The sequence below is a fragment of the Pan paniscus genome, chromosome 11 (genome assembly GCF_029289425.2).
Source record: "Pan paniscus chromosome 11, NHGRI_mPanPan1-v2.0_pri, whole genome shotgun sequence".
Lineage (NCBI taxonomy): Eukaryota > Metazoa > Chordata > Mammalia > Primates > Hominidae > Pan > Pan paniscus.
This window is the reverse complement of record NC_073260.2, coordinates 40,657,775-40,681,295: the sequence shown is the minus strand read 5'-3', so window position 1 is coordinate 40,681,295 and position 23,521 is coordinate 40,657,775. Positions and strand designations below refer to the sequence as shown.

Here is a 23,521-nt window from a genome sequence, read left to right as displayed (position 1 = left end):
AGCACAAGCCTCCACAGTCAGTGTTAAAGCCATCAATTTACACCTGTTGGGGTGGCAGGGAGCCGTGGGCAGATTGGGTCAGGACCCCTCGCTGGGCTCTAAAGTTCCTGACACTGCTGATGCCTTTTCTGGGAGCCCCCTCTGCTCCCTTGTCCTCAGCAATACTGCCCTCTGCTGGCTAGTATTAGGGTCTTAGCGCTAAAGGGACTCAAGTCCAACTTTAACCACTAAGCTCTCATGTCAGAGGAAACGAACGTGAAACCCAGAGAGGGGAGGTAACACATCCAAGTTCACAGCACGGAGCTTATTCTGGGCCAGACACTATGCTAAGAACTTCCTGCGAGTGATCTTGTTTAAAAACCATAACCATGAGGGATCCCCGAAGTCAGAGACTGCAAACTGTCCCCCAGTATCTACTTTTCACATCTTAGAAATGACACCCCTAATGTTCATTTAGATGGGCACAGGACCACTTGGAACAAAGACTTCATTTCCCAGCTTCCCCACTGTGATTTAAGCAGAGTAGTTGCCAAGAACCTTTTTTTTTTTTTTTTTTTAGACAGAATCTTGCTCTGTTGCCCAGGCTGGAGAGCAATGGCACGAGCTTGGTTCACTGCAACCTCCACCTCCCGGGTTCAAGCAATTCTCCTGCCTCAGCCTCCCGAGTATCTGGTATTACAGACGCCCACCACCATGCCCAGCTAATTTTTGTATTTTTAGTAGAGATGAGGTTTCACCATGTTGGCCAGGCTGGTCTCAAACTCCTGACCTCACGTGATTCGCCTGCCTCCGCCTCCCAAAGTGCTGGGATTACAGGCATGAGCTACTGTGCGTGGCCCCAAGAAACTTCCTTAAAGACAGCTGGCATGTGCCCATGGCTACCTCTTCTCCCCTCCTCTCTCCTGCTGGCTGGAATGAGGCCGTCATGGGCCAGAGCTCTGGCAGCCATCTTGAACCAAGAGGTGACCTGAGAAACAGAAACTACACATGGGGGACCAACAGGCAGAAAGGACTCAAGTCCCTAACTCCAATGAGCCATATACTAGTTCTGGACTTTGTTTACTTGAATGAAGTAGGCTGCTGTCTTATTTACACCATTGTTACTTGGGGATTTTCCGTTACTCACAGTTGACCCTAATCCTAATACATCTCTAAGTTACAGATGAGGAAACTGAGGCCTCCCCAGCTGGAAACATAGCCTCCTCTTTGACTCCTCTCACCCTGGTTCTCCACAGCCCAAATGGTGAGTCTTCATTTCTCATGCTGCCCATCAATTCCTACCCTCAATCCCCTGCCTCCATGAGAACAGGGCCAGGGCTGACACCCAGCGGGTGAGCACCAGCACAGCCCTCGCCACAGTTTAGAGCTGGCATCTGTTCTGACTCCTCAGTGCCAGAGCTAAGCCCATTGTTACACATTCTCATCACCAACCCTATCTGTGACCACCACAAAGACAGACAAACGCCTACATCCCTCCTTGTAAATCAATCAACTGATGATTGCCGGAGACCTAAAATGCTTTTAGAAAAGCCCCACACTTACCATGGTTGTCAATAACGTGTCTTCCTTTTCTCCTCTTGTGCTCCCAGGACCTGAGAGACAAATGGAAATTTCCTGAAATGACCCCTCCACGTGTCCACAGCATAAGGATGAGTGACTGGGGCAGGCTTCAACCTGGAAAACCAACTCTCCTCGCTGCTTAAATATTTAATAATAATTGGTATTCGATATTTTAATAGAAGGAAGGCATTTAAAAGGTATATTGGAGCATGTTTTCAGCTTTTCCATAAACCACTGCCGTGCTGAGTCAGACAGTGGTGCCCCCAGCTCAATAATCTGTCTCAGACAGTGGTGCCAAAGGAGCTAATCCGGTCATGGGGAATCTGACTGTTAGAAGGGATCTTATCTATGTTCCAGTCAGTATGGGAATCTCCTTCAGCAAACTGACAAAGGTATCCAAGCTGTTGAATACCTTGAGTGATGGGGAGCTCACTACTCACACCCTCCCAGTAACTCATTTTATTTCAAGATGCTTTCAGTGTCATAGACCAATCACATTTCATAGGTGGGGAAAACCACCTATCAAAGGCAAGAGAGAGGACGACTCCCTGTCGTCCCTCAGCAGGGAGTGTGGGACAGGAACCTGGGCCTCTTGCCACTGGCCAGCACCTTCTCATTCTATCACACTCCTGGTGGTTGTGTCCCTGCCTAAGTATCTTTTCCACCAGACCAGCCTCTATGCTCCAGTGTCCCATTCCAACATCATCTTACCCCTGACAGCAACCCAGGAGGTAGGATGAAGGGCAGAGGGTACAGGCTCAGACCATTCCAAAAATTCTACTGCACATGCAGACTTTTCTCACCATTGTCTTTGGTCACAGGGGCCGCAACAGGGAGTGCAGAGCGGCTTGTCTTGTCCTGGGGGGCAGCCCTCATTGTGGAGTCCAGAGCTGGCTCAGGCTCGTCAGAGAAAGGCAAAGGCTGGTTGCTGGACAGCCCACGGGGCAGCGTCTGCATCAGTTTGAGCTTTCGGAACCGATTGGACATTCGGTTCCACCAGGACTGCCAAAGGAACGCAGAGCAGAAGTCATGCTCCAGGAAGGACAAGGAGACCAGGCCCAGGACCTGCCAGCCCAGAGACAGTGACTACATTCACATGTGCCTGCCCTCCCCTCTCCTGGGGCCCAGACAGACATTACTGATCAATGATAGCACCCATTCCCAATAAGCCATGGTTACTCACTAAATCTTTCCTGACCCAGCCCTTAGGCAGTCACTTCCAATAGCCTGGAGGTGGCAGTGAACCCTATTTGCCATCCCTCATCTAATCAATCTCCTCATTGCACAGATTGAGAAATGGAGACCCAGACAGGATTGCTGACTTGCTTGAGGTCTTACAGTGAGACAGGGACAGATGGACACAGAGGCAGCTCCAGATTCCTAAGCGTCTACAATTGCATAATCTCCCTCCTCCTGCTCTGGTGATAACGTGAGAGGCATCAGGATCTCTATACCAGGGCCTGGGCCAGCTGCTCCTATAGCTGAGCCTCACCTAGAGAGGACAGGCACTACCTCCTGGGAATGCTTGTAACCCATGACCACTCAGAGGTTAATGAACAGCCACGAAGGGCATCTGTGAGGGCCTGCCTGTGGAAATGGCAGTAAGAGCAGGAATGAAGGGAGCTATGAGAACAACACAGTCAGGAAGGATGCAGAGCTTGAGCCAGCAATGGACACAAAAGGAGTGCCGAGTCTGCAGCCCTCAGAAGGCACTACCACCCCATGCAGACTGGGGAGGTCGGCAGACAAGACCAGTGTTTTGTTTTGTTTTCTCAGGCATAAAGTAAGTTTGATTTCAAACAAGTAGAGCAGGATGTGGAAGATGAGAAATCCAAAGAGAAAGTCTCAGCTTGCAGTTACAAGCAGCCACCAGAGCTTGTTTCTGGTGTTTCCAGGAAGCTGGCAGGGCCTGTGGACTGCAGGGAGACCCCAGAGTGGCATGATCAGCAAATATCCTGCACAGTAAAGCAGAGGCTGCAAACGGATTCCTTGGGAAGAGAAGTGTTTGCTTTGGCCAGCTCAGTACTACATCATGCAGAATTTTCTAAAATTCCCTGTACTTATAAATTAAGATTCCATATCAAAATCTGGATTTCTATTTTTTCCTTTAAAAAAAAAAAGAGAGAGATCTAGTAATATGGACCCACATTCCTTTTTGAGACAAGTTCTTGTTCTGTCGCCCAGGCTGGAGTGCAGTGATGTGATCTCAGCTCACTGCAACCACAGCCTCCCAGGCTCAAGCAATTCTGCTGTCTCAGCCTCTGGAGTAGCTGGGATTACAGGCGTGGACCCACATTCTTACAAAGCAGCCACTGTTGCCACAACATGGTCACAGTCTCCCCAGTTTTTCCTGGTCCCCTGTGTTTCCTATTGCTCAATGCCAGCTCACCTGCCACCCCTGCAGGGACTCCCTAGCATAAACCAGCCTGGGTGCATAGGAGGCAGCAGGCTCCCCGCCAGCCCCCATCTCCCTGGCCCCCAAGCCCCTTTAAGACAGGAAAAGGCAAACCTTCAGTCCACCCTTGTCATCGGGCAGCACTGGGATGCTCCAGGGCTGTCGGACCTTCGAGTGGGGCAGGGGAGGCTGGTGGCTCGGCCGGCCTTTGTCTTTATTCACCTGCATGCAGACAGATGCCAGCAGTCGAACAAGTTCCGTGTCTATGGACACAAAAGGCAGCATTTTACCTGCAAATATGTCTGTTGGGCCATAAGGAGAAGACTCAAGATGACCCGTTAGACTTAGAACTCAGCCCTGCAGCTCCAGGGTCTGTGTAATTCCAGAATCAAGGCACCTGCCTCTCCATCTGATCTTCAAAAGGTAGCAAACAAAGCCAGCAGGGCTTAACCTACTTAACCAGAAAGAAAAACCGGAAGTCCTCTCTCATGAGGAAGGCAGGGGGACAGTGTGTTTAAAAGTGCAGGCTTCACAGCCAGGCTGCAGAGGTTCAGATTCTGCTTCTGTCCCTCCCTGGCTGTGTAACTGCAGGTAAATTACAAAGCCTCTTTGTGCGTCTGTACAAGTCAGTGACATTAATACCCACCACATAAAGGTATCTTGTCAATTCACGGGAATTCCTTTAGAGCAATACAAGTGCTTTAAAAATACTAAGTATTATGAAGTTATTAGGAACCCAACTCAGTTATATAAAAAAAGCATTGCAAAAAAGATTGAGAAGAAACTACTCCAAACTATTAACAATGCTTTTTCTTGATGACTATTTCTTTTTTTTTTTTTTTTTGGAGACAGAGTCTTGCTCTGTCACCCAGGCTGGAGTGCAGTGGCACAATCTTGGCTCACCGCAACCTCCACCTCCTAGGTTCAAGCGGTTCTTTGCCTCAGCCTCCCATGTAGCTGGGGCTACAGTGCCCGCCATCATGCCTGGCTAATTTTTGTATTTTTAGTAGAGATGGGGTTTCGTCATGTTGGCCAGGCTGGTCTCGAACCCCTGGCCTCAAGTGATCGACCCACCTCAGCCTCCCAAAGTGCTGGGATTATGGGCGTGAGCCATCCACGCCAGGTTATTTCTTTTTTCTCTCCAAGTATTCAATAATAGGCATGAGTTTCTTCAAAAGTTTTGTGTAAACACTTCATTTAAAAACCCAGTAGGCAAAATATTCCTAGGAATAGACTGTTTTATTGGGAAAGGGAATAAACGGCAGTGGAGGCTAGGGAGAAGAGGAACACTGAAAAGATGAGTTTCTCAGAAAAAGTGTGTATGAGATCCAGCGAGAGTGGCTGCGGACTGATTCTGAATAACAAACTCTTGGCAAGTGAAGAAGGTCTCCAATGAGGTAGAGTAGGATCACTGGACTTGGGGCACAGGACTCCAACCCTCTGGCTGGGACAGATCACTTCCCGAGTCTTGGCGACCTCATCTCTTCAAGAGGATGTGAACCTCTGCTTCCCCTCTCAGACCTCTTTGAGGGTCAAACAGAACCAAGTGTGCATCTGTGAAGTGCAGGGGCCTGCAGCAGGGAAGGGGTGGCAAGGGTGGCAGTGCTGTGACGAGGAAGGGCATACCTGCTGGCTACCCCTCTAGCTAAGAGGGGCAGCAGGTGACTTGTGACTGCAGAGGTGAAAGTCTTCTCTCCCCACAGCCAACAGCTAGAATCCCAGCACAGGGTTCAAGCCCAGTGGGTCAGAAGGGCCTCGGGGCTTCTCTCTCTCTGGGTTGAAATTCCAGGTTGATAAGAAAGACGACAGATCAGAGACCTTTCCCCTTGAGCTGGCTAACTGGAAGCCCAGGTCCCAAAAGAGGGCCTGTCACAGCAGGGGAGGGTCAAAGGGGAGTAGCAGGTACCAGCCGAGGCCAAAATGGGGTGGAACTAACGGCTACATTCCCAGTACACGACCCTTGACCCTGCAGCCTCTACCTACACAATTAAGCTGAGAAGGCCATCGCTCTATCTCCCATTCTGCTTATCAAAGGGGACTTTAATGTTTCCACCTGAGTGACTCAGGATTTCTGGCTGTGAAGCACAGATGCCATTCTAGGGTGTGTGTGGACTACAAAGTCAGACACGTCTTATTTTCCTTCCCTCTCTAGAGACTCCTAGGAGGTTGGTGCTGGAAGAAGTCCCCGGGGCCACCTGGTCCAAGTCCAGCGCTTCACTGGGGAGGGAAGGAACTTGCCTAAGATCATGCAGTAAGCTCCTGACACTTGAGAATGACTTTCCCCCACGAATAAGCAAGTGCTTAAAACACAAGTCACAGAGGAGGTGGCTGTCTTGACTCCCAGTCCAAGAAACGCTGGGTAGATTTACAACCCTTTTCTTGAAATTACCTACCGGGATCATTCAGCAGCATCACCAGGTCAAAGGCCGTGTATCCATTTTTTGCACGAAGAGTGACATCGGCCCCTTGGTTTAGCAGATATTTCACAATTTCCTTATTCCTGGGAAAAAATGCTAGAGTTATATTCACTGAAAGCAGAAGCATGGCTTTGCTCCTGGGCAACAAAACCAACATTAACTACAAAGCTCAGTCTCTGAGCATTTAAGAAGGACATGGAAGGGCAAACAGTCTCACATTCTCTCATTCCCTAGCACGTGGGCAGGTCAAGCGGGAACATGATTTAAATCAAAGTCTAAGTGTTCCTTCCAGGAACAAAATGAAGACTGAGGCTAGATGCGGTGGCTCACACCCGTAATCCCATCACTTTGGGAAGCCAAGGTGGGAGGATCACTTGAGCCCAGGAATTTGAGACCAGCCTGGGCAACATGGGGGGCCCTGTCTCTACTAAAAATTTTGTTTAAAAATTAGCTAGGTGTGGTGGTGCAAGTCTGTAGTTCCAGCTACTTGAGAGACTGAGGTTGGAGGATGCTTGAGTCTGGGAGGTCAAGGCGGCAGTGAGCCATGATCACGCTACTGCACTCCAGTCTGGCAACAAAGTGAGATACTGTTGGAAAGAAAAGAAAAGAAAAGAAAAGAAAAGAGAAGGGAAGGGAAAGGAAGGGGAGGGGAGGGGAGGGGGAGGGGAGAGGAGACAAAACCAACGGCTCTGCCCAAAAATCACTGACCCCATGGAGACTCCACTTCTTCCACCCTAAATCAGGACATCTCCATTGGGAAAGTCTCCTACAGACCAAGGTGTCTGAAATAAAATTTCGTCTTGGAATTCAAGACTCATCGAATAAGAAAACAAACTGTTTTCAGATGACACAGGAAAGTGATCTGATCACCTAAAAGAGGGCAAGGAAAGAACCTCTAACTGGGAGTCAGATCACTTAGCAGCTACAAGATGCCCACCCCAAAGACGAGGCCTCCAGGAGGATGACAGCCCATCCTGCTGGGATGACCACATAAGAAGGGGTTCATAAGCACCCTGTAAACACTGAAGCCTATTCAAAAGGAGAGGGGTAGGACACATCTCACCATCAATCATCACAAGACGACAATGGTACGAATAACCAATGTTTACTTCATACAGGAGCTACTTAAGGAGGTCACTATATCTCAATGTGAAAACTCCAATGAATCAGTCACTGTGTTCAACTGAAACCAACCTAGAGAACCTTATCTCTCTGCATAAAATGCTCCTGCTGCATGGTTTTTCAGGGCCATTGTGAAATTCTGTGATGGGGGAACAGGAAATCTGGACACAGAAGGGTGGGAATAAAATGAGCCTGTGCCGCTTTTTTTTTTCATGCCTCAATGTCGTCATAGTCCTGGGGTTTGTATGCAGCATCTCAGGACCAGAAGAGCCCATTGGGAACCTCCATCTCAGGCCAGAGCATCTGTCTGGCCTTGTCGCTGAGGGCGTGGAGCTGGCACTGACCCATGGTAGGTTGCCTGCATGAGGGCCGTCCAGCCATGCACGCTGTCCTGCTTGTCAACATCCGCATGCCTCTCCACCAGCAGCTGCACCAGAGCCAGCTGCCCCGTAACAGCTGCTAGCATCAGTGGCGTCGCCCCGTCCCCATTGACCAAGTTCACGTGGCTGGGGTCTTCATCGGCAATCTCTTTGACCAGCTGGAAGTTTCCTGCAAACACAAGCAGGAGTCCGGGTGAACTGTGGGCCTGGTACCATAGGCTGATTTCTCCTGTGGTTCATGTAACAAACACTTGCTGGCCCTGCTCTGCCTCTGCAGTGGGCTGCTGGGCATCATAGGGGATACTAAGAGGGGGTCAGAGATAGCCCCGACTCTCAAATGCCTCAGTCTAGGCAAGACAGAGACAAACACACGAATGGGCAGAAGTGTTACCAAAAGACAGAAGTGTTGTTAGTGTCTTCAGAGAACAGATGAAAGAGACAGAAGACAGAAGGAGAGTTCAGGTCTCGCTGCGGGGTGAGGATCGGGAAGGGCTTCCTGGAAGCAGGGTCTATATCAAGAGAGAAAATTTTAGGCTAAATGCCTCTTTGTCACAAAGAGACTGGAGTGGGTATGCAGAGAGGCATTTCAGATGCAGGAAGAGCTAGGGCATAGCTAGACAGTGTTTGGCTGGAGTGGGGCTGGAGGCCGTCTGGAGTCTATGTGTAGAGCTCTACAATAAATACTGGCCTCCAGGATCTGAACTTCCAAACACCAAACACCAAAATGCCTGTTTCTTTCTCAAATACCCTGGGTGGCCCTGCAAAGGACTACAAATATTAGGTTGGGAGAATGTAGCCCTGTATTCTTAAATATCCAAAAAGATTTTCTAAAGCGCTTACCCATTTTCAATGCATGGAAAATATCAGGTCGCCTTTTCTCCTCATCTGGGTAAACAAAGATTTTTAAAGTTAACCACGGAAAGGTTTAATATAACAGAAAAGTCACAAGGGTGTAACAACACAGCCTGGCTTTAAAAAGCATCTAATTCTCAAAAGCAATCTAATTGGAGACCTACGTAATGGACAAATCCAGCAGCTCTTCTGGAAGGTTTATTACCCAAGAACATCTGAAAACACTTCAGAGACAGATCTTGCCAACAAAACACGAATGAGCAGCAGATCACGGCCCTGATCTCATGCAAATAAAGCAATCATTTTTAGGCAAAACAAACGCTGGCATATCCTTTCTTAGATATACTGAAAAGTCTTGGGGTCTTAGAAAATCCCGGATTCCCATGGACATTGTTTAAAAAATTTTTTTCTTCTAAAAACTAAATGTACAATCATAATTCCAAATCAGAGGACCCCTGAGATATCGAGCAGCTGAGCTCTAAGGAAGTTCACAGCCACAGCCAACAGAAGAGCCAATGCTCATATTTTCTTCCCCTCCCATGTAAGAAGCAATCAGAACATGCTCCCTCCTCCAAACCTGCAGACACAGCTGGCCAAAAGCCGCTGCCCAACTGGGCATCTTCATGCTGTACCCTGAAGCCCAGCTGCTAGGCTGGGGCCAGACCCCATGCCTACCTGCACAGCTGAGCCTTGCTGCAGCCGCCAGATGTTAGCCCCTCCCTCACATGCTCATCCCACACCTTCCTCCAAGCTTGGGCCAGCAGGTACCCCATTCCTGTCAGAGCAGGCATCCTCATGGCCAGTCTGCTTGCTGGGGGGCTGAAGGCAGGCCTTCTGCAGCCTTTAATTGATCCCAGGGGATGGAGCAGCTGCCAGAGGGCACTTGTGACTCTGGGCTGACTCTGGTCGAAATGAGCCCTCTTGAGTAACTGGGAGGAAGCTGCAGCCCAGGACAAGGAGCACAGAGTGTGGAGTCAGTGCACGTGAATTTCAGCGCACATTTTTAGAGTAAGCTGCCTCTTCATCACAAATGTGGGGATAGCATCCCTCTCACCTGGCTGTTGCAGAGATCAAATGATAATGTTAAGGCGCCATTCAAAGAGCAATTACTTTCTTTGGCAACCAGCAAGGTAAACCCCAGAATTCTTTTTTTGAGATGGAGTCTCGCTCTGTCACCCAGGCTGGAGTGCAGCGGCGTGATCTTGGCTCACTGCAACCTCTGCCTCCTGGGTTCAAGTGACTCTTGTGCCTCAGCCTCCCGAGTAGCTGGGATGACAGGCACACGCCACTACACCCAGCTAATTTTTGTATTTTTAGTAGAGACGGGGTTTTGCCATGTTGGCCAGGCTGGTCTCAAACTCCTGACCTCAAGTGATCTGCCCGCCTTGGCCTCCCAAACTGCTGGGATTGCAGATGTGAGCCACCGCTCCAGGCCGGAACTCCAGAATTCTTTTTTTTTTTTTTTTTTTTTGAGATGGAGTCTTCCTGTGTCTCCCAGGCTAGAGGGCAGGGTGAGATCTAGGCTCACTGCAACCTCTGCCTCCCGGGTTCAAGCGATTCTCCTGCCTCTGCTTCCAGAACAGCTGGGATTACAGGCACCCACCACCGCATCTGGCTAATTTTTGTATTTTTAGTAGAGATGGGGTTTCACCATCTTGGCCAGGTTGGTCTCGAACTCCTGACCTCGTGATTCACCCACCTCCGCCTCCCAAAGTGCTGGGATTACAGGCGTGAGCCACCACACCCGGCCAGAATCCCAGAATTCTTCATGGGAAGTATGGACACTGCCATGGGACACAGTATATCAATTTTGCCTGTGAAATACTATCAAGAAACTATTCTGCACCTGACTTTTAAAAAAAATATGTCATGTTCTTTCAAGTATTCAAGAACCAACTTTGCTTGGGGTGGGGTCTTCTCATGCCAAGACCTTTTCACAGAAAAGAGTGTCACCTGGTCTTAGTGTTGGCTGCTAAGCAACCATCTGACACAAGTTAATCACTGACAGCAGAGCCTGGCCCCAAGAGGCAGGGGCAGCTGTGTCCTGACACCCAGTGACTCTGGGCAGGTCCCTTCCTCGCTTTGGGCTTCAGTTTTTTTCCGTCTATATCCGAGCAGTCCCAGGGACTCTGCCCCAACCCAAGGAAAAGAAATCAGCTCCAACTCCACACCACAACCTCAGTGGGGAGTCAGAGGTGTCGCAATGACAGTTACAGCATCAAAAGTACCCTGTCCTGCTGCTAATGAAAGGCAGAGACCAGGGGACCTCCAAGGCCTTGGTGGGGGCTGGATTTCCGGGCACTGCACAGTAAGAGCTGGGGCTCCTATTATTTATTTCATAATCTGTCATTATCAATAGCACAGCCTGCACCCTACCTGGGGCTCTTCCCAGGGATCCCCCAGGGCCAACACACTCCCTCAGGTCCTGCATGTCTGCTGCAGTCCCACCTTCTCAAGGTTGCCCAACCACTCCATTTGACACAGCAGCCTGAATTGTCCCAGCTTTGCCACACCCAACCTCTTTACACTGCCCTTTTTTTTTTTTTTTTAACCCTGTGGCACTTACCACCTATCCTACTATATATTTAATATGCTTATTTCCTACTGACTGCCTGTCTCCCCTTATCAAGGCCAAGGTCCTCAAGGTCAGGGATTTGGATCTCATTTGTTCACTGATGTATCCAAAGTGCCTAGAAAGGTGCCTGATACATAGCAGGCCTCAGTACGTCTTTGTAAAGTATCGGAATGAATGTGTCATCAATCAAAACATAATAGTTTCCATTTATTGGATGTCATCTATGTGCCAGGGCACTGCGATGAAAATTTTACAGGCCTGATCTTACTATTCCTCACAAAAATCTCCCAAGAAAAGAGCCTTTATTATGACTATTTTATGAAAAAAGACACTGTAGTCCTGCAGGGCCAATTAAGATGACCAAGACCACCCAGGTACAGAGTGGGAGAACTGAGCCTCACACTAGGTCTGCTCAATGGGAACATGACCCGATCCTGCTGGAAGACCCGAGGTTCGCTCCTGTCAAATAACGCCGACAACACTATGGAGTAATCCACTTCCCATGTGCTCCCTCTGGGCCAGGCAGGATCTCACATGAACCCCACAGCAGCCCTGAGGCGGGTATCACTCCAGCACCCATTTGTGGAGAAGGAAATGGGAGCTTGGTGAACTGAGGCAGCTGGTTCAAGGTCCCTTGGCCAGCAGGGGCACAGCCAGCATCGAACCAAGTAGACAGTGACCTTGGCCACATCCACCAATGTGTCTGAGCCACTGCATCTTGGGGAAATGAGGGCATCGCCATCCCATGATGCCAGGACAACCCCTAAAATGAGGCCTGTCAGAAGCTAAGCCCGAGGGCACTCCGTGAAGATTCAAGATGCAGAGGCTAAGGAAACCTGGGAAGGAGAACGCGTGCACAACAGAAGAGGCACAGCTCGGCAGGCACGGGCAGGTGCAAGTTCTGGAGTGTTCACTTCTGAGCCTGAATTCCCTCCCCTGCAAAATGGGGGAATACCCTCCTCAGAGGGTCCCTGCGAGGGTGAGGGGAGATTCAGCATGGCAGGTGTGCTGGGCACGGCAGGGCCTGGGAAGGGCAGATCCTTTCCCCATCCCCGCCACAAACAACCCAAACCTTTAAAGGAGAGCAATGGCCTTGTGTCAAAAACAAAAACAAAACAAAACCCTGTCCTAGGAGACTGGGGCCCTAATTTCTAACAGCAAGCCTTTATGAGTCCCTAACACTCTACTGGGCTGAGTATCTCACACGCCAGAGGATAACCTGCCTTCTGCTCACCACCACCCCGTAGCAGTTGTCATTGTGTCCATTTCACAGATGAGGCAAAGGCTCAGAAGAGTCATGTGTTAAACCAGCTTCTAGAGCCCATGCAGGAGCTGCAGGTGGGAGAATCACCTCTAGGTGCTCTTCCCATGAAATCCTCACCTCCTGAGTGTCACTCACTCAGCTTCCAACGGGTGTGTGACCTTTGACCAGCTTTCTTCCCTCTCTGGGCCTCAGTTTCCCACCTGGACAAAGTAAGAGGTCTCTTGGCTTCAGGTAGTTCTTCCTAAACTTCTTTTTCCTTTTCATTTGAGCATCCTCTTCATTTTTGCCACCTCTCTGTCATTACAGGCTTTTAAAACATGTTTATTTCAGACTTGTTCTGATTGGATGGTGTATTTCTTTTTTTTTTGGAGAGTGTATTTCTAATAAGCATTTACCAAATTTTCAGCATCTCTTGATTGATGGGGCTATTCTATATTCTTTCAATGGTAACAAACTTAACACTTTCAGGTCTTTTTAGCCAATGTGCCTGAAGCTACTTTCTTCAGTGCTTGACCTCTCAGAGCTAGATGCTTGTATACACTGCAGCCCACCTACTGTTACTCCCTGGCTGTGAGTCCTGCCGTCGAAGTCAGGCCTTTTACATAGACAGAGGGTACCAAGGCTGTGTGTTGCGATCTTATTGCAAACCGTGCATTAAAGGTTTTGAAACGTGGTATGTCCTATGGCAGATTTGCTAAGGATTGTTTAGACAACTCTTTACATGCCAGAGAGATGGCAAGAAGTAAAAAAAAAAAAAAAAAAAAAAAAAAGATGCACTGCTAGATGTTTTTTAAAAAACTAATTTTCATCAATTTTACATGAACTAGTGTTTGAGAAATGATCAGGGCAGAGGAGGTCAGGCACACTATTGTAGAGCAAGGGCTGGCAAACTACAGCCCATGGCTCAAATATGTCCCACTGCTTGTTTTTGTAGTTATAATTTATTGGAACCTAGCCATACCTGACTCATTTACATATTATATGCATAGCCACACCCATTCATTTACTCATTACATATGTAAGGCTGCTTTCACTCTAGCAGAAGTGACTACTGTAGTTTTAACAGAGACTGTATGGTCCATACAGTCTATTTGGCCTTTTACAGAAAAAGTTTGCCAAACCTTGTTCTAGAAGGACCCCAGAACCACCTGCATCAGAATGATGTGCTTGGGGAGAGCAGCCTTGTTATAGAGGCTTCCAGGCTCTTGCCAGGGCTACCAAATCACTCTGCAGAGAGTGGGCCCAGAACCTGCATGTCACAGGCAATCCCCCCGATACTTAAGCACACCACTTCCTCAGTCTCAGTGGTCTGCAGGGCTGGACTCTGAGTTCAGCGTGTCCTTCCAGTAGAGCAATCCTCAGCTTAAGCCACATAAACACAATTTGGGGTCCTCTGTGAAGCCACGGGGGGCATGCAGCCTGACCTGTTTTGGGCCTGACGGTGGTCAGCGGGTCCAGGTAGTCTACAAGGTCCCTGTGCTTGCAGTCCAGTGCAACCTCGAAGGCGGTCTTCTCCAGCACGCTGAGGTGGTCAGGGTTGGCGCCCTTCTCCACCAGCTGCTGGGCCACTCCAAGCCGCCCAGTGAGTGCGGCCAGCATCAGCGGGCTCCAGCCCACGGTCCGGGCTGCGTGGTTGGGGTCCGCGCCCCACTCCATCAGTAGACGCACCACGGCCTCGTGCCCGTGCTGGATGGCAGCCATCAGGGCTGTGATGTCCAAGGGCTCATCCCTGCTGCCGCCCAACCCTAGTTGCTCGCCTGAAGGGTGGTGATGGTCCACAAAGGCACCGGCTTCCAGGAGCAGCTTCACCACACCCAGGTGGCCGCCCCGAGAAGCCACAGTGAGCACACTGGCCCCCAGCCGGTTCTGGGCATTGACATCAGCCCCGTGATCCAACAGGAGGTGTGCCACACTCACATGCCCAAATCTGCCAGGAAGATGGAGAATTAGTGACACTGAACACACAGCACTCGGGGGCCAGCTTATGTCATCCTTAATTGGCATGAATTATTAGTCCTGACAGCTGCTCATGATAAGAGGTCTTATTCTGGTGCCAGGCACTGTGCCAGCCACATGGATGCAGATGCATCATCATGAAGGTGAGCAGCTGCCCTGCCTGGGTTCAAATCCAGCTCTCCCCACCACCAGCTGCATGACCTTTGGGAAGAACTTTGATTTCTTTGTGCCTTCATTTCCTGATCTGCAAAATGGGGATATAACTGTACCTACTTCAAGGGTTGTTGGGGATTAAATGAGTTACATGTAAAGCACCTGGCTCTGTGCCTGGCCACAGGAAACATCACATCAATGTTAGTGATTGTTAGGTATTATAATTGTTCATGTTACGTTATTCAACGTGCCAAGGGTTACCCGGCTGGTAAGGGGCGGCATCAGGGTCAGGACAGGTCTGTGTGAATGCCGCTGCCCTTGCTTTTTCTCTTACACCATGCTGCCTCCTACATTTCAGACAGTCGATTTTATTCTGCTTTATAGCCTGGGAATCTGTCTCTCTGCCTGTGCTCTAATTTCCCCACAGGCAGAGCCCATGTCTGATTCATTTCTACCCTCCCCATCCCCAAAAGCACACATCCCATGCCAAGAGGTGTGGCAAGGTTGTGGTCAGCAGATAGGCTGGGCATTGCGGCCTGGAGGCCTGCTGCCACCTGCTGGCAGGAATGTTTGTTGCAGGCGGCTGAGGATCCAGCCTAGGCCAGATCTTCCTCAATGAAGTCACTGCTGGGCCCCTGAAGAGAAAGATCTGCACCCACCAACTTCCTAATACCAGGAGAAGGAAAACAGGTACCTCTTCCCAGCAAAATCTCTTCCTTCTTTTAACACCAGAGGGCAGAAAAGTTCTGTTTTGTGGTGTCTCTGGTGGGCTCGGAGCTGTGTATCTCCAAGCTGGAAGCAGCCCTGGACTAACAAGAAAACAATGACAAGACAGGGGCTGTCTACTCCAGGTTTTCGAGACCACAAAGCCACTGTCATGTCTGCATCTGTGAGGCAGCTTTCTGGGTTTCTCGATGCTCAGCCCTCCTTCCCGGGAGCCAGTTTTGCACCTCATCTAAACCCAAGACCTCCCTCCTCCTGGCAGCTGGCGGCCAGGCCAGGGCTGAACTCTGTCTGAGGCTCCAGCTGAATACCTTCTGGGATGTGAACCTGAACAGCATGGGGCTACTCAGTCGCGGAGCAAGAGCCTGGTGACACAGCTCCATCAGCTGCAGGGGGCTGGGCCTCTTGAATTCCACTCCCAGAGCGGAAAAGGACAAGGCAAATTGAAACCAACTCAATGCAGAAAGCTGCACCCCAATGTCTCCCCGCCTCCAGTCTCGTTCCCTCCTGCGCATCCTCCATGCGACTCCCAAATGATATTCTCCAAACCCAAATCTGTCACTCCCCAGCTTCTGATTGCCGAAGACCTGACTGCTTTGCCAACCTCACTTCCTCCTGCTCCCAAACCACACCTTCCCGCCTTCCCCACACCTTCACCATCCTGACCCCACCAGAGGACTCTCCTGTCCTCATCTACTCAGCACACCCCCACTGTGTCCTGCTTCAGGAGTCAGATCTCACCCACTCTGAGCAGCTTCCAGACCACCCCTCACCAGGCTAGGTCAGTGCCCCTCTTCTGAGCACCTAATTCCACGGGCTCGCCTCTGGCTGCACGTGAGCCCTCTTTCCCTAATTGTCTCTCCTATTCAGTGGCAGGCTCTCCAAGGACAGGACAGGGTTCCACGCATATTGTTTCCCCAGCCCCTACCATAGTGGCTGATCCACATCGGAGCTCAGTAAATTTTGTCAAACAAGCCAAGTAAATGAATGCATAAATGGCATAACCACATAGGGGAAGGTCCAGAGGTGAGCAGTGGAAATCACTGAAGAACTGGTGTATCCTCCACTGTAGTAGATTTCTAAAAGATTACACTATTTAGTTATCGAGCATGAGATAAAATCTAGCATAATCCCTAACAGCAGAGTACAAGGTGCGTCACATTTTTATCTCATTTGATCTTAATAAACCCCGAGATAAACTCACAGATTAGAAAACTGAAGATTACAGTGGAAAGCAATCAATCTAAAGCCTCTCAATTTGAACGTGATAGAGTCAAAAGTTGCACCTGGACTCAAAATCGAAGCTCCAGTATAACCAATTTTTAAGGAGGAAGAAAAGGGGTGAATTAGAGCAGAAATAGTGAAATTTGGAATGTTTTCTGAATTAGTGAGTAGCCCAAGAGAGCACTCAACTATGCTGAAAATATAAAAGGATCCAAGCAAGGCTGAGATAATGTTGTGGATGCTAAGTTTCTAATAGGTAACTGCCGGAGATGGGCATGCGAGGGGCTTTCTGAACAGGTGCTGTGATTACTGATGAATTTCAGCAATTAACACTTGTGTTTAAAGAGCTGGCACACATTTTCCCCTCTCAAAGCACTGGGCTGAGAGTCCAGCTCTACCCCACTGGCAGGCAGGAAATGAAGGGTAGGGAAGGAAGGTAAACACTATGCAACCCTGTCCCTTGGAGAGAAGTCTCTGGCAAATTTGGCAAGCCGCTTCCAGGCACCAACACCAAGAGGGAAACTATCAGTTACAGGATTCATGGCTGGGAGCACAGGCTCTGGAACCACCTCCCTAGGTGTGAATCTGACTCGCCACTTGGTAGCTATGTGACTTGAGCAAGTTATTTAACTTCTCTGTTCCTCAATTCCTCATTTATGAAATGAGGATGACAATAGTACCTCCTTCCTAAGGTTTTGTATGGATTGAATGACTTAATTCATTTAAAGCACTTAGCACAGTGCTTGACAGAAAGTCAGCGCTCAATAAAGGTTATTTGTTTTTTGTTTTGTTTTGTTTTGGTTTTTTGAGATGGAGTCTCGCTCTGTCGCCAGGCTGGAGTGCAGTGGCGCGATCTCAGCTTACTGCAACCTCTGCCTCCCAGGTTCAAGCGATTCTCCTGCCTCATCCTCCCGAGTAGCTGGGACTACAGGTGCGTGCCACCATGCCCGTGCCACCACGCCCAGCTAATTTTTGTATTTTTAGTAGAGACAGGGTTTCACTATGTTGGCCAGGCTGGTCTCGATCTCCTGACCTCCTGATCTGCCCGCCTCGGCCTCCCAAAGTGCTGGGATTACAGGCGTGAGCCACCGCACCTGGCCAAAGGTTACCTATTATTTTAAGAACAGGAAAAAACATGCCCCAGCGAGGTGGCTCACGCCTGTAATCGCAGCACTTTGGGAGGCCAAGGTGGGTGTTTCACGAAATCAGGAGATTGAGACCAGCCTGGCCAACATAGTGAAACCCAGTCTCTACTAAAAATACAAAAAGTAGCTGGGCGTGGTGGCACGTGACTGTAATCCCAGCTACTCCGGAGGCTGAGGCAGGAGAATCGCTTGAACCCAGGAGGCGGAGGTTGCAGTGAGTCGAGATCACGCCACTGCACTCCAGCCTGGTGACAGAGCGAGACTCCGTCTCAAAAAAAGAACAGGAAAAAACACTAAGGTCACCATTTCTAATACTAAAACGCCCACAAAAGACCAAAGGCACAGGGTGTCTAATAGTCTGGCCTGATCCACACAGAGAGCTGGGACGATAAATAGATGCTTGCTCAGACCCAGCGTGGTGGCTGCCAGGGGTGTGGTTTTGAGCAGGATTCTGGGGGCGTATCCAGATCCAAGGAAGAAGAGCACAAGGCTGGAAGGTGTCAGCACACGGGCCATTCATTTGCCTACCCCGATGTGAGGGACAGACACACTGTACATCATTCTGGAAGTCTTCCATATATACTACTCCTCAACTTGACCTTTTCTTATGAATTACGCAGCAGAAAGCTGGAGCACAACTCAACACAGGCAGAGATGCTACCTGAATATAGAGTCGGTGTCACACCAACTGAGGAACAGCACATTTTAAAATACCCAGGCTCAAGACTATCCTGCAGAACTTGGTTAAAACTGATGATCAGGGGTCTCTGAGACACTCTGAGGCATGTCAGTGCTGTAGTCACAAACCTCACTCAGTAAATTCCTCAGGGGGCTCACCAGGGCCCCTCTGCACGCACTTGGTGGATTGCAGAGATGAGACACACATAACACATCAGTGGCTCCCCAACCTACCATACAAGAGAATCACTGGGGAGCCTCTTCTCACACAGAGTCCCTGTCTCTTACTCCCCTCACTGCCCTGGGCCTTCTAAATCACAATCTCCAGAAAAGGAACTCAGGAATCTGCACTTAGACAAGCATCCCAGTGATTCTGATGTGTGGCCAGGTTTGGGTACTGAGGAAGCCAATCAGCATTAACATGGTGTGATGGATGCTATCACAGAGGCCTTTCTGCTGCGGAGGGACCAGAGAACAGGGAGATATCATGGCAGGCTTCACAGAAGCCAGATCTCTAGATGCCATCCTTGCTGTCTCTCTTAACCCCTCCCCAAGGGCCAGTCGTCAACTCCTGCTGATCTACTCCCTGAATATATCACAAATTCATCTGGGTGCCCTCCCTCCGCTGTCTCCATTCTGGTCTAGGCCACCATCACCTCTCAGACTGCAGCAAACTCCACCTAACCAGCCTTTTTGACTCTAGCTTACCCTAGAGTATCTAATCTATTCTCACACTTCAAGGAAAGTAATTTTTCCAAAACATAACTTTCATCCTGTCACTCATTCTGCCTAGAACCTTCCATGACTCCCTAGCACCATAGGATAGCTAGCGTTTCTCAGCTCCCACACTCCCCCAACTCCCTGGCATCTGCCTTCTCTCCAGGGAGGACTAGTACATCATTCTACTCATACATTCTACACATACATCATTCTACCAGTCCTACCAGCTCGTGCACCCAAGCCTTTGCATGGGCCTCCCATCATGCCTTCCCACATCCCACTTGTAATGTCCTGGCTAATTCTCAGGTATCCGCAGGTCTCCACGTGGATATAAACATCATTTCTACCAGAAACCTTCCCCCACGTCTCCAAAATGGGTCACCTGCCCCACAGCTACTCAAACCTTTCCGGTCAAGCTCGTTCCTTTGCCTGGCCTGCCCACCAATGCCCTGGGTGGGGACTCTGCCTGGGTCTCGCAGCACCCTCAACGCCAAGCCAGTAAGGGAAGGCAGGTTCTGAGGAAATTCTTACTGCAATAAGAAATGAATTAAATCTCTAAGGTTCTAAGTCTCTACAATTCTATTCGCTGTCTCCAGATTCTATTCTGAAAGGCCAAAATTTCTAAGAATCTGATTTTATGTTAATTCAAAAGTGTTTCCACGTCTATGCTCAAAGTTTACAAAAGACTACTCAAAGTTTACCATTCCAACTCTAAGGAGTCCTTAACTCTTCACCTCCCGGGGCAACCGGCCGCCGGGGACCCCGTCTCGGGCCAGCGCCGGGCACCACTCTGGTCCCGGGCCCCCGGGCCCCGCCGCCTCACCTGGCCGCCTGCATGAGCGCGCTCCAGCCGTAGTGGTTGCGGCTGTTGACCGAGGCACCGCGGCGCAGCAGGAAGCGCACCAGCGGTTCGTGGCCCCCGGCCGCGGCGAACTGCAGTGCGGTGTTGCCCGCCTCGTCCGAGCAGTCCACGGGCACCGGAGCCCCGACTGCCCCTGCCGCTGCGGCCCCGGGCCCAGCCACCTCGGCCCCTGCCGGCTCCGCGCCCGCCTCCGGCTCCGCGCCGCGCTCGGCTGGCTCCGCCGCCCCCGGCTCCAGCAGCCGCCGCGCCGTCTCCGTGTCGCCCTGGTCACACGCGCGCAGCAGCAGCTGGAAGGCCGGGGGTAGCCCGCCCTCGCCCATCGCCGCCGCCACGCGCGGCCCGCGCCCGTCCGCCCCGCCGGCCGCGTCGGCTCCGCCCCCGGATACCGCCCGCAGGCGCCCCCTTCCGGCCACCCGCCCGCGCCGCGCGCCTACTGTGTGCCGGGAGCGCGCCGGGGCTAGGGCCGCGCGCCTGCTGTGTGCCGGGAGCGCGCTAGGGCCGGGGCTGCGCACCTCCAGTGCCCGTATTCGGGAGTCCAGGGACGCTCAGAGGAGCGCCCGCCGCAGGCCCGCGTGTCCCCTTTTGCCTCTTCGGCGCCCTCTCGCCGCTCTGTCCCGGGGCTCCAGAAACTTCCTGTCAGGGCAGAGGTGGGAGCGGCCACCCCATCCCCTCTTCACGCTGTGGCCAGGGCCCTGGGCCCGGGTCTCAGTCCGCAGCTGCGTGGGCCTTGACTTCACTAGCGGGCTCCGCTGACCCCACCCCAGCCCCTGGCACTGAACCTGCCCTTCTAGAAAAAGGAAGCGGCTGAATTAAGGAACGAATGGATTGTTTCCTCACAGTGTCCTGCAGTGCCCTTAATGTCGCTCCTTCATCTGGGCCAGGCTGCTGGGGCTAAAAGCGCCTCCTGTTCTCTCTCTCTCCCCCACCTTTTATTTCAACTATTATTATAGATTAAAGGGTACAGGTTTGTTACATGGGTAAATTGTTACATGGGTAAATTGCGTGACGCTGAAGCTTGTGGTCCCAACGATCCCATCACCCAGGCAGTAAGCATAATACCCACCAAGAGGTTCTTCAGCCCAGAGTCCCCTCCATCCCTCCCTGGCCTAGCGATCCCCAGCGTTTGTTGTTCCCATCTTTGTGTCCATGTGTACTCAATGTTTAGCTCCCACTTATAAGTGAGAACATGCAGTATTTGGTTTTCTGTTCTTTTTAGGTCGCTTAGGATAATGGCCTCCAGCTTTATCCATGTTGCTGCAAAGGACATGATTTCGTTCATTCTTATGGCTGCATAGTATTCCGTAGTATTCCATCATATTCCATCATGTATATGCACCACATTTCTTTCATTCCTTCCCTCTCTTCCCTCCCTCCCTCCCTATCCCCCTTCCTCCCTCCCTCCCTCCCTCCCTCCCTCCCTCCCTCCCTCCCTCCCTCTCTCTCTCTCTCTCTCTCTTTTGACAGGGTCTTGCTCTGTCATCCAGGCTGGAGTGCAATGGTGCAATCTCTACTCACCACAACCTCTGCCTCCCAGGCTCAAGCAATCCTCCCACCTCAGCCTCCCGAGTAGCTAGGACTGCAGGCAAGTGCCACCACACCCGGCTAATTTTTTGTATTTTTGGTTGAGATAGGGTTTTACCATGTTGCCCGGCTGGTCTCAAACTCCTGAGCTCAAGTGATTCACCTGCTGTGGCCTCCCAAAGTGCCAGGATTACAGGTGTGAGCCATCACATCTGGCTCTGTACCACATGTTCTTTATCCAATCTACTGTTGATGGGCACTTAGGTTGATTCCATACCCTTGCTATTGTAAACGGCACTGCAATGAATATACAGGTGTCTTTTTGATAGAATGAATTATTTTCCTTTGGGTATATACCTGGTAGTAGGATTGCTGGGTCAAATAGTTCTATTTTAAGTTCTTTGAGAAATCTCCAAACTGCTTTCCACAGTGCCTGAACTAGTTTGCATTCCCACCAACAGTGTATTTTCTCCACAGCCTTACCAGCACCTATTGTTTTTTGACTTTTTAATAATTGACATTCTGACTGGTGTAGATGATATCTCATTGTGGTTTTGATTTGCATTTCTCTGATGATTAATGATGTTGTGCATTTTTTCATATGTTTGTTGGCTGCCTGTATTTCTTCTTTTGAGAAGTGTCTGTTCATGCCCTTTGCAGAGACACGACGAAAAAAAGAAAACTTCAGGCCAATATTCCTGAAAAACATAGCTGCAAAAATCCTCAATGAAATACTACAAACAGAATCCAGCAGCACATCAAAAAGTCAATTCACCATGATCAAGCAGGCTTTATTTCTGGGATGCAAGGTTGGCTCAACATGCGCAAATCAATACATGTGATTCACCATATAAACAGAATCAAAGACAAAAACCATATAATCATCTCAATAGATGCAGAAAAGGCCTTCAATAAAATCCAACATCCTTTATAATAAAAATCCTCAAAACAGATTAGGCATTGAAGGAACATACCTCAAAATAATAACAGCCATCTATGACAAACCCATAGCCAACATCATATTAAACAGGCAAAAGCTGGAATCATTCCCCTTGAGAACTGGAAGAAGACTCTCACCACTCCTATTCAACATAGTACTGGAAGTCCTAGCCAGACAACCAGGTAAGAGAAAGAAATAAAAGGCATTCAAATAGGAAAAGAAAAAGTCGAACGCTCTCTCTTTGCGGAGAGTATGAATCTATACATAGAAAACCCTACAGAGTTTGCCAAAAGGCTCCTGGAAATGATAAACAAATTCAGTAAAGTTTCAGGACAGAAAATCAATGTATAAAAAGCAATAGCATTTTGATATGCCAATAACATTCTAGCTGAGAACAAAATTAAGAACACAACCTCATTTACAATGGTCACAAAGAAAATGAAATACCTTCTCTCTCTTTATCAGCGGTCCTTGAAGTGTGTCCCACACAGCAGTAGCACCATCACCAGCTGCAACACTGTTACAAACGCAGATTTTTCTGGCCCTACCCCAGATCTACTGAATCAGAAATTCTGGGTGTGGGTTCAGCAACCTATATTTTAACAAGCCCTCTGGGTGATTCTGATGCATGCTAAAGTTGGAGACCCACGTTTGATCTTCATTGCACGCCTGCCATCCACCGGGGAGGGCCCAGATGATCATCCCTAGGTTGCAGAGAAGGCAACCGAGGCACAAAGAGGTTGTGTCTTGCCATAAGACTCCACAACTATTCTGCAGGAGAGCTGTGAGTAGGACTCAGGTCTTCTGACATCGAGTCCAACTCTCTTTCCATTTTCAACAAATATGTATTGAGTGCCTGCCATTTCCAGACACTGTTCTAGGTGCTGGAAAAGCTGCAGGATTTAGTACAAGGTTCTTCTGTAGCTCACAGATCCATGAGAGCCTGAGAACCAGTTCTGGAGGCCCCAAAGCCAGGAACAATGACCCAAATCTCATGCCGCAGCTGCACCCTGTAGGAAGATGGGGTTGGTTCA

General features: G+C 49.9%; 1 protein-coding gene across 7 annotated transcripts in view; it reads right to left on the bottom strand.

Moving 5' to 3' along the window:
- ANKS6 (ankyrin repeat and sterile alpha motif domain containing 6) overlaps nt 1–20,410 on the bottom strand; it is a 64,676-nt gene extending 44,266 nt beyond the window's left edge. For 6 of the 7 annotated variants that reach the window (XR_004673395.3, XR_004673396.3, XR_004673397.3 and 3 more), the window contains exons 1-8: nt 19,988–20,386; nt 13,990–14,492; nt 8,715–8,759; nt 7,839–8,043; nt 6,349–6,455; nt 4,070–4,218; nt 2,364–2,562; nt 1,543–1,592 (exon numbers count right to left, since the gene is read on the bottom strand). Coding sequence is in view for 4 of the 7 variants with exons in the window: in XM_034967864.3 (XP_034823755.1) it covers nt 1,543–1,592; nt 2,364–2,562; nt 4,070–4,218; nt 6,349–6,455; nt 7,839–8,043; nt 8,715–8,759; nt 13,990–14,492; nt 19,988–20,346 (1,617 nt within the window). In the remaining 3 variants the exon portion in view is untranslated. Of the gene's footprint in view, nt 1–1,542; nt 1,593–2,363; nt 2,563–4,069; nt 4,219–6,348; nt 6,456–7,838; nt 8,044–8,714; nt 8,760–13,989; nt 14,493–19,987 lie in introns of all 7 variants that reach the window. The other variant, XM_063593951.1, reaches the window with a different exon arrangement.
- Between the last annotated feature and the right edge of the window lie 3,111 nt (nt 20,411–23,521).